Raw genomic sequence first — 10263 nt, 5'->3', positions numbered from 1 at the left:
TCAATGCTACTTTACTAAATGCTTTTGTGTACAGTTCTCATTATATGCACACTATACTGAACACCACTGTCAACGTAAGAGGCTGGGCTGACCACATGCCCTTGTCTCCACCAAACCTAAAAAATTAGGCTACACAGGACTGTCACTGCATACATCAGTTGTACAAGGGAACTAATTCATGATATAATTCATGAGTAGACTTGATTAAAAAGAGATGATATAATGAATTAGAAGTATTAGAGTGTACCTAAATAACGACATGGATGGATAATGCCTTATGCATTTCAAAGGGAATACTACAATCCATATTCTGCTCTCAAATTTGCAAGCTTTATGATGAGACTTAACAACTTCATTCAATGAAATTACCAACAATTCAGACTCCAAGATATGAGCTCTCTATATAGATCAGTGGCGTGGACTATGTGTCAGGTGCAACAGAGAATAATTGTAACTTTGATTTAATGCCAAAAGCAGTGGATTTCTATGGACACTATGATGAAATTATGGACCACGTTTGCAAAAGACCAAGATTGGAAACTTGGAGAATATTATCATAATGCATACATAATGGATCATTGTAAAAGATCATACATTTGTCTATACACAAATTGAATACTTATATGCATGTTTTGTTTATCTATGCTGGACTGCATGTGTGTTGACATTGCTCCTTTTAACACATGAATCCAGATGTTCACCAGAGCTTTTTCCACAGTAAAGGCAGGTCAGTGAGACAAAGAGCCTCACACAAAATCTTTGCTGCAACTATTACCATCTAAATGCTTCAACAGCTTTTTTTAAGCCTATGTATGTAATCTGGGTTCAGCACCTTTGCCATCACAAAATATTAAAAATGGCTATACAAACATCATAGCTTTCACATACTGCTGAGAGCAAATACTATACAATATTCCAGTCATCACCTTCATCGAGAACATTAAGTCTGGAGCACAGTACACACGTGAGAGTGATCACCAAAGAGATTTCAGTCACACATCTAAGGTGAATGCTCAATAAGACAAGCTTCATGATATGACCTCCGATTTACTGGTGTATTTGATGATTCCCTCGGACTAAGGAATGCAAGGGGAGGAAAATCTTCCTCCTTCAGCTCATAAGTGTATTGTTCACTGCAAAACACATGTCCACTGCTTCAGACACCAACTACTACTTCTTAAGACACCACACACACACTAGTACATTTATTTCTCAAAGTCTTTGAAAGATTTGGAGATAAAGTTTTTTCACAAGAAACATTCCATTTAGCATCACAAGTAGATTTTGATTCAGCATTAAGGGAACTGTTGAAGAATCTGCAGATACGTGAGATATGATTAAGTTATGTATAAAACGCTTGTGTCACATAGGTCTTTCCTTCTTTCTCTATGACATCCTCAAAGCATAATGAATAAACAATTTACACTGGTTGCGAACAGTACTACTGTCTATGGTGAGATGTGGTAGCATAGCAACACTAGAAAAGAAGTCAGACATTTAAGAGAGGCCCAATGGTTACAGATTCTACATCAAATACACATTTATCTTTTGCATGGATACCTCGGAGGCTTGTCAACGTACCTTTGTATTTCGATAACTATGCAACTAAAGAGAAGTAAAATTACCTGAGAAGGTCATATTAGACCTGAAGCCAAATCCAATTCCTCATCATTGTACAGTGCAACCCTAACTATCATTCCAAGATGCATGTACAAAGTCTGGTATAATCTTGGGGCGAATGAAGCTCATTTAAATATTCAGGCACAATCCCATTCCTATTCATCATTTACATGCACAGTTGGCCTGCCCATTAGGAATCAGCCACGGTTCAGTTTCAAGTTAACCAGTTTGGCCTTGTCCAAACCAAACCGGTTAAGCCTTAACCAATTTGAGAGTTTTCAAACTTGAACCGAATCGGTTTCGCCAAACTGGTTAACGTTAAACCAGTTTTATAACTGGTTTGGTCAAAAACCATTTAGGTCTTAACCAGTTTAGGAACTGGTTAGGCCTTAAACGGTTCGCTTCGGCTTGAGCCTTGCCAAACCGAGCTCAAACCGATTAACTTGGCTCAAGCCTGAACTGAACGAAACCGAACCTCCAAACTTCCAAACTGTTTATAAATGGTTTAACGGTTCGGTTCAGGCTTGAGCCAGGCTGTTGCCAACTCCTACTGCCCATTGTCCACTGCTTTTCACTGTAATGCTGTCTGAAGCAAGACACATACTAGACAAAATGCTTAGCCACAAGGCATGGTCATTTTGTACTTCAAGATGGGATGCCTGCGTAACATCGGATTTCTATTCCAATCTAAACTCCATGTTAATATACTATTTCAGAGGAACCAAGACAGTGTTGATCACATCTTAGCATACTCTTTACTCAGTGATAGTGCAGATCTGGACGTGATGTCATCAGCAGAGGATCAAGACAAGACAAAGTACACATAGGTTGAGGGAACCACGTCAGGAGGTTGAATCTGAGAAGCATTATATATTCAATTGCCCACTATATTCTGAGATCAGAGGAAGATATCATTATTTAGTTACAAAAAGGGTTTTTAGACCTCTCCTGATAGATTACACAGATCAATGATGCTTAGAGCTCTTCCTTCAGCATATACAAAGACAAAGAGGGGCCTCATAGGAGAGGGGATAGCAGTATAGGGAGCCCTATTTCTTACTCCATAATGCATTTTACATCAATTTGAGGAGATTGAAGCCAATTCTTGATTGAGAGTTCGTAAGTATTTTTCATCATAGTGAGCCATGTTTCTCATTCTCAGATGTCATTTTAATTATTTCACATTGATCGAGACCAATTCTTGATTAAGTACAATATAATACACGCTTAAATATGTGGGTTTTCCACCGTGAGCCACTTCTAAGTTCCAATTGGTATCATCCATATGGTGTGTCATATTTCTAACTCTCAAATACTACACATATTTCATGAAAATCTGAGATCAATTCGTGATGGATACCACCTTCATATGCATACCCAAAAAGGGCGCTTTTTCAAAGAAATATGTTTTGACCTCAACATCTCTTTGGTTCAGATAAATATAAGACAGGATTGAATCCCAATTAAAAAAGTTTCTTAATGCTCACTATACACTTTTGGCTTTCAGATAGAATCAAGACAAAACGTGTTCCAGAAAATGGAGGCAACCATGTAATGATTGAGAAAGGAGGTGATCCTTGGAGAAATTACTTCAGTGGAGCTTGCAAAGACTTTCAACGTTTCCAATTATGCTGGATAAAAATGACAACACAGCTAATCCTGATGAAGATAGTAAAGAAGATGAGGATATTAGGATGTCAACCTCAGCCTTTAACTTAACGTTTGGATTCTATAAATGGGCAATACACAAATCTTGACACTTTACTACATTAGATGTTAGTTTAGTTATAAGTTATACTAAATTTGAAACAAAAACACAGTTAGAATCTAGGATTGGACCTTGCTGAGAACAAGGATGTATGATGTTAGAAAATGCTTTGCATATGAAATAAATAAAACCATGCATGCGTTGAAAATGATGTCTTGGTGGTGAAAATTTTATACCTTGATTATGGCTTACTGCCAAAGTTACATTTATTATTTGTCAGTATTTGTAAGTAAAGATAGTGTGTAACATACCTTTGAGGTTCATCAGTATGATGTCCTTTTGACGTAACCTCTCTGGAACTGGACCCTGATGTACTAGAATTAACAGGATGCAGCTGAGCTTGGAATATCGAAATACCTTCTGTAGGCACTGACGAATCACTATGCAAGAGTTGTGGCTGAGATTGGAATACAAACTGCCCATCTTTGTTAATATTGGCATCATGTAAACCTTTCGCCAAAAACCCTGGCCCAAATGATCCAAATTCCAATTCCTCTAAAGGTAGATCCTTACTATTGCTTGACGGTGAAACAATGCCAATTGATCTATCACTCGAGCCCTTTGCATCAATGAGGTCCATCTGCTTCTGGAATGTCAGGGAGAAATTATCTACAGCTTCTACAGCATTGGTAGTTGGGCTAGGCAGTACACTTCCAACACTTGAGTCATCTGTTAATGATTCCCACTCCTCCCCAATTTTGAGATCTGTACTTATTTTGGTTCTGGTCTTATTTAATCCATCACGTTTTTTGGGAAAATGACCCCTTGATCTAAAAGCTAAAGCTCCATTCTGATTAGCTGAAGTAAAGGAATCTACACCACCAACTGATCTTCGTGAAGTTCTATTACCATTTGCTGATAAATATCTGTCCCTCTCAAAATTTGGTTTCTACAATAAAATGAAATGATATTCACGACACAAAACTATGTCTAAAGCAATGTATTAAATTAGAATACGCTTACCAAGTTGGGAAAGAAAGTCCCTGTTCCTTTTTGGTATTTTGGAAACCCGTCTAAAAACATATTGTTTGGCAAAATATATCTATCGGGAATACTATTTCTGCCACTGGTATTCTGGGGGAAATGGTCCAGATTCATTGGAAGAGGTCTTCCCGGGCCTTCCCACATAGAACCTCGTTGAACATGCTTAGGGTGATACATATTATACATATAAGGAAGGTTCCCATGCATATGGGAGATCTGATATAATCGTCCAGCTTCTAGATTATGCAAATGAATTGCATAATCCCCTTCCAATATGTCTGCATCAGTATCTCGAATTTCAGAGGGTTGAAATTGACTTGTAATTTCACCACCACGCAAAGCATCAGTTTCCAATTTATTGCTTTGACCTGCTTCTTGACTTTGTTGATGATTATGCTCTTCTAGGTTGATGATTCTTTCTCTAGAGAAAGGCAAAGATACTGTGCCCGTATTATTCCGGTACTCGCTGCTAGTGTTCTCCACTAACTGGGTTCTATTGTTTAGAACATCTAAAGAGTCCTTAATAAAAGAGATGCTATCCTGATTCTGAAACTTAACAACATCGATGGGTGCATCATTCTTTAATGTGACATCACTATCAGATATCTCTTGAACTTCTTTTTTATGCAAATCTGGTAAGACAACTGTTAAATCCACAGGACTGCCATTGGCTGGCCTTATTTCCAGGTTAATATTATCTGTTGTATTCCTATACCCATCATCATAATGAAATGATTTATGGCTCAGCTCTGATGCATTTTCTGGCTCTCGACGCGAAGAACCCATATCCACAGTCTCCCCTTTTTCTGACATAGTGCTTGTGGCATCTTCATTTCTAGTTCTGCAGCTGCACAAAGAGGCACTGATCTGAGAACATACACTGCTAGCATCAAGACGATGTGCTCGACAATGCCCTTTCGTGTTACGGAAAAAACTGGCCAGAACCTCAGCAAATCCCTCTTTTGGGCTTTGCAATAGCTTTTCCAATTGAGCTGCCCCATATGCAAAAGCACTGTATATCCTAACAAAATTACCTATTGTATCACCATATCATTAGGTCAATAAATCTACAAAAGGAATCTATGTATGGCTCTTGTAGGAAATGAAACCGACCTTTATTCACACTCCGCCCAAGATTATTGAAAGGTCGTAATGGATCCACCAAATTCATGAATTTTTGACTAAATATTTTCCCTTGGTTGCCTTCCTGCAGTGTTCTATATTTTTCTCTACAGGCACTTAAATACTCCACACTGAGCAAACATTTGTCACTAGGATTCTGCGTCGGTTCCACTACCAAGAAGAGATTACAAAGTTAGAGAGAATGTGCCACAGTTCCTTCAAAGATTCAAAAAATGCAGCTTGATTGATTCATGCATAGGTACCTGCCATTGTGTGCAGTGAAGCTAGAGGTATAGGACCCCAAAGGCTGAGGCAATACCGATTCCAATCAAACTTGCTGAAAATTTGGAGGAAACGGAAAAGGACCTACACATACCATCCAATCCAAAACATTACCAAATTAATTGATGGTTGGCAATCGATAACATTAAAAGAAGGTAAATTTTTGTCATTATGTACCTCCAAAGGACCCCGCAATGACTGGTTGAAAACATGAAAGACATATAATACTAGGACCTCTAATGCATATGTAGACAAAAGACCATGATGTGCTCCTAAAATTCGGCTTTCATAAAAGCACCAAGCCTTCACAAGAATAATACTTCTTTTGAACAGATGATCTCTACCTATCAACCTGTCAACCTGGTGAAAGAATAGCATTTGTAGTATCTTCCCATAAAATTTTATATTCACAAAAAAATTTAATCACTTACCTCTTCCAAGAAGCAAAGGGTGCTCAATCCACCTAACTGATTGAAAGATATGTCAACAATTATATTTTCCACCAAGCATTTCACAACAGGAACCTGTGCAGAAACGTCACTTTAGAAAATACGGGTGATAAGGATATTTAATGTATTGCCTTATGTTCGGTGAAGTTCAGAGTTTAATCGAAACGAATCAACATTTTAGATAAAGAAATGAGATCAATGACAGGAAGAACAGAAAGATGGGTTGAAACTTGAAAGCACCCAATTTACCACCTCGAGAAATGTTTGAAATCAATGCATGAAGAAATCTACGTTAATTTTTGCAAGAGGCCAATAAACTGTAGAGCACAATCTGAGTAAATCACCCATCATTGCAGGGAGTAGAGTGAGGGCACATATGATAAGTACAATATGCTCTTTGTGAAGTTAGTTTCAGTCTTTCTAAACAATCATAAACAGCTGAAAACGTGTAGCCCTCAGAGATTGTGCACAAATAATCTTAAGCATAGTTCTTGTTTGTGCTACTTGCCTCCATGCATTTTGTCTTCTTTTAAATTTTCTTAAAACCATAAAAATCATATTGGTCATGCATCATATTTCTAGATAAATGCAAAACAGAGAATTGTTCCTCTCTACAATGTAATTTATAATTTCTAACATCCTTTCAACCTGGGTGGACATTGAACTTAGATATTTATAACAAATTGACCTCATATATGGGATCCACTCCCCTCTCAATTACAATGCCCTCAGAACACTAGCTAGACACTTACAAAAAACAAAGCAAACTTATCTACAACATTGTGCTTATAATATCCTTTCAAAAAACTAAATTGTCAATAACATCTAGGCTCCACATAATAGAACTAATTGTCATACATTTTTATCTTTGTGGGCTTCATTTGTATGAGCAAATACTTTTATACCTCAGCATAGATGCATTTCACTTCTTTGACATGAAACTCTGGTTCACGGTTATGCTCTTCATGTTCCAATATGGCTGACACATCACTGGCCCAAGTATCATTGAAGCGGTGAAGCTCACTTATAGCAGTGAGGTCTATGTCACCATCAGGAAGGTAAGTTTTCAACGGCACAGAACCAAATGGGAAGACCTGACATGTTCCATTTATCAACTACGATAAATCAATATCGCTACATAATGTAGAAAAACATGAGAAAAAAATATGGAAATGTTCCCAGTAGAAGTACATTTATCCTGCATCAAAAAGATTTATAGAAACATTACGGATAAAAGAAATGAAATGTCTGTTTACCTTGCAGTTAAACTCTCTTTCAATAAGTCGTTCCACATAATTGATAACAGTCTTTCTACGTTCTTCGGAAGCTGCTGATGGCTGAATTTGGCTCAAAAGCTCTGCAGTTTTCTCCTCAACATCCATCCATATCTCCTCATACTCGGAAGAACTGAAAGATGAAACAGACTGAAAGCCCTCAGGCAAGAGGCCATTGAGCGCATGATGGCCCATACAAACCAAAGGTCTGACTTTGTTCACAATAGAACTCGATGTAGTATCCCACTATCTGGTGCAATGTCAATAAGAATAAATTAAACATCACATTTCTCCAGTTCAATCTATGGCAAAAAGAAATTCTCAAAGAAGGGATATTCAGTGCACAATACTGTTCAGCTATGCATTCATGAGACACGCATCTTTTGTGAGTTCTATCTTCACTTGCGAACTCCCATTTCTCAACTTTGTTATCTTGCGAAACAGAAAATGCTTTTTCAACAAAAGGAATATGCAGTGCATGCTGTGGATACATGAAAAACAAGCAGCTTTTGTGTCTTATATCCTCGCTTACGAAAATTACATTACTCAACTTACTTATATTGCTAGAAACCAAAAACAACAATTCTAATAAACAGTGAAAACGATGCCTGCTTGAAAACAATCAGCTTTTGTGAACTCTATCCGTGAAAAAGGGAAATTTGAAACCTCAAGAAAAATCAAATTCCGCAACTTTGTCCTCTTGCAAAAATGAAAATGTTTGTGAAGGAAAGGAATAAAAAAAGCATATCACATTGTCCAGGTATATGTAAACCTGGAAAAGAAGCAACATTTGTTGATATCTATCAATAAATGGTGTACCATACTTTTCCACCATGGACAAGTGAAAACAAGCCAATTTCGTCAGTTCTATCCTTACTTGAGAAAAGGCATTCATCAATCATGTTTTTTTGCAAAAAGTCACATTTTCAATGAAAGGAAAAATAGTGCTGCATATTGTTTCACTATGGATTCATAAAAAACAAGCAGATTTTGGAAGTTCGCATATCACATTGTCCAGGTATATGTAAACCTGGAAAAGAAGCAACATTTATTGATATCTATCAATAAATGGTGTACCATACTTTTCCACCATGGACAAGTGAAAACAAGCCAATTTCGTCAGTTCTATCCTTACTTGAGAAATGGCATTCATCAATTATGTTTTTTTGCAAAAAGTCACATTTTTAATGAAAGGAAAAATAGTGCTGCATATTGTTTCACTATGGATTCATAAAAAACAAGCAGATTTTGGAAGTTCGCATATCACATTGTCCAGGTATATGTAATCCTGGAAAATAAGCAACATTTGTTGATATCTATCAATAAATGGTGTACCATACTTTTCCGCCATGGACAAGTGAAAACACGACAATTTCATCAGTTCTATCCTTACTTGAGAAATGGCATTCATCAATTATGTTTTTTGCAAAAAGTCACATTTTCAATCAAAGGAAAAATAGTGCTGCATATTGTTTCACTATGGATTCATAAAAAACAAGCAGATTTTGCAAGTTCTATCGTCAGGCAAGTAAAAACCAAAAAAAATTGAAAGAATCACATTCTCAACTCAATTTCTTTTGCGAGCAAAAACAAATTTTCAATAAAATGGAAACAGTACTGCACTGTATTGTTCACTTACACGTAGATGAAAAACAGTAAGTTTTCGTGAAATTTCCTCATGATTCTTCTGACTTTATTCAATAATATGCATATATGAAAAACACGCAGATCATGTGACTTCTATCCTAAGGAAAGGAATCAATAATATCAAAAACCAGTTCTCAGCTTTATTATTTGCAAAAGGAGCACATTTTTAACAGAAAATAAAATCCAAACCACCAAATAGACTTCAGATATATGCACACATGAAGACACAAAAAACATTTTGCACAAGTTCTATCCTCACACAACAACTTAATCAATCAGTACATAACCACATGTTCCTTAACTTTATTATTTTTCAAGGCGAAAGAAAAACAATCCAAAAGACCACCACGTCACATATTCCTCAGCTTTGTTCTAATGGAAAACAAAATTATCACATTTTGCAAAAACAGAGCATTGGTTGACTAGCCCTTTCAGATTTCCTATTTATGGAATCAAGACAATATTTTCTGCTATACGCATGTACATGACAGGGGGAAAAAGCGGATATTTGAAGATGTTCTATACTCAGGCCATACGATTAAGAAATCCGAAATGCTTATGAAAGAGAAATAGTTCACTGAGTTTACTACGGAATAATAATAAAAAGGCTCAAAATTTCTCCAAAACACATGGAGAAAGAGATAGTCAAGCAGGGAGATTGAGAGAGAGAGAGAGAGAGAGAGAGAGAGAGAGAGAGATTAAAAAGAAGCTTACCGATATGGCTATTGTCTTTCTTCTTCTTCTTCGTGGATGAGCTTGACAACTTAATCTTCGTGGATGATATGAAAATTTGAGGAGAAGGCGAAGAAGAATTTAGGGTTTTGATGAAGCAGCAGCTATGGAAAGCTTTTCCCGTCGCCTGCGTTGAAGCAGCAGCCTGACCAAAATTTCTTCTTCCTTTTCTTACCCTTTTTATTATTTATTTATTTATTATGGAAAAAAAATTGATTTGATTTTGGGCTGCATACACACACACAATTTTGAGTTCTTTTGTTGTGCGTTTGTTCAAACCCAAACACACACACACACACACACACTCAAGTCTCACACTCATTCACTCTCACACGTATGTATGTATGTATGTATGTATGTATGTATGTATGTATGTATGTATGTA

General features: G+C 36.8%; 1 protein-coding gene across 2 annotated transcripts; it reads right to left on the bottom strand.

Moving 5' to 3' along the window:
- Nucleotides 1-516: 516 nt before the first annotated feature.
- Nucleotides 517-10043, bottom strand: LOC147869188 (uncharacterized). 2 transcript variants are annotated; one of them, XM_087327132.1, is made up of 11 exons: nt 9861-10043; nt 7482-7749; nt 7131-7319; nt 6208-6300; nt 5954-6136; nt 5758-5860; nt 5486-5665; nt 4877-5406; nt 4352-4846; nt 3640-4277; nt 517-1133 (listed from the first exon to the last, which is right to left on the bottom strand). In XM_087327132.1, the coding sequence occupies exons 2-11, from the start codon at nt 7692-7694 to the stop codon at nt 1001-1003; spliced, it is 2757 nt and encodes a 918-aa protein (XP_087183258.1). In that variant the 5' UTR covers nt 7695-7749; nt 9861-10043; the 3' UTR covers nt 517-1000. The 2 variants fall into 2 exon arrangements, with proteins under 2 accessions (XP_087183258.1, XP_087183251.1); XM_087327125.1 differs by having other exon boundaries at nt 4352-5406.
- Between the last annotated feature and the right edge of the window lie 220 nt (nt 10044-10263).

Source organism: Azolla caroliniana, unplaced genomic scaffold, assembly GCF_043228905.1.
Source record: "Azolla caroliniana isolate FFs.n. ecotype wild unplaced genomic scaffold, voAzoCaro1.0.p SCAF_1, whole genome shotgun sequence".
Lineage (NCBI taxonomy): Eukaryota > Viridiplantae > Streptophyta > Polypodiopsida > Salviniales > Salviniaceae > Azolla > Azolla caroliniana.
Note: the sequence above shows the minus strand (reverse complement) of the source record. Positions and strands in the feature narration are given on the sequence as shown.

Coding starts and splice junctions, on each gene's coding strand:
- LOC147869188 (XM_087327125.1), bottom strand. CDS start 7,694: ATGGGCCATCATGCGCTCAATGGCCTCTTGCCTGAGGGCTTTCAGTCT. Junction 6,137..6,207: donor CCCTTTGCTTCTTGGAAGAG/GTAAGTGATTAA, acceptor TTCTTTCACCAG/GTTGACAGGTTGATAGGTAG. Junction 5,407..5,485: donor TGGGCGGAGTGTGAATAAAG/GTCGGTTTCATT, acceptor GTGATACAATAG/GTAATTTTGTTAGGATATAC.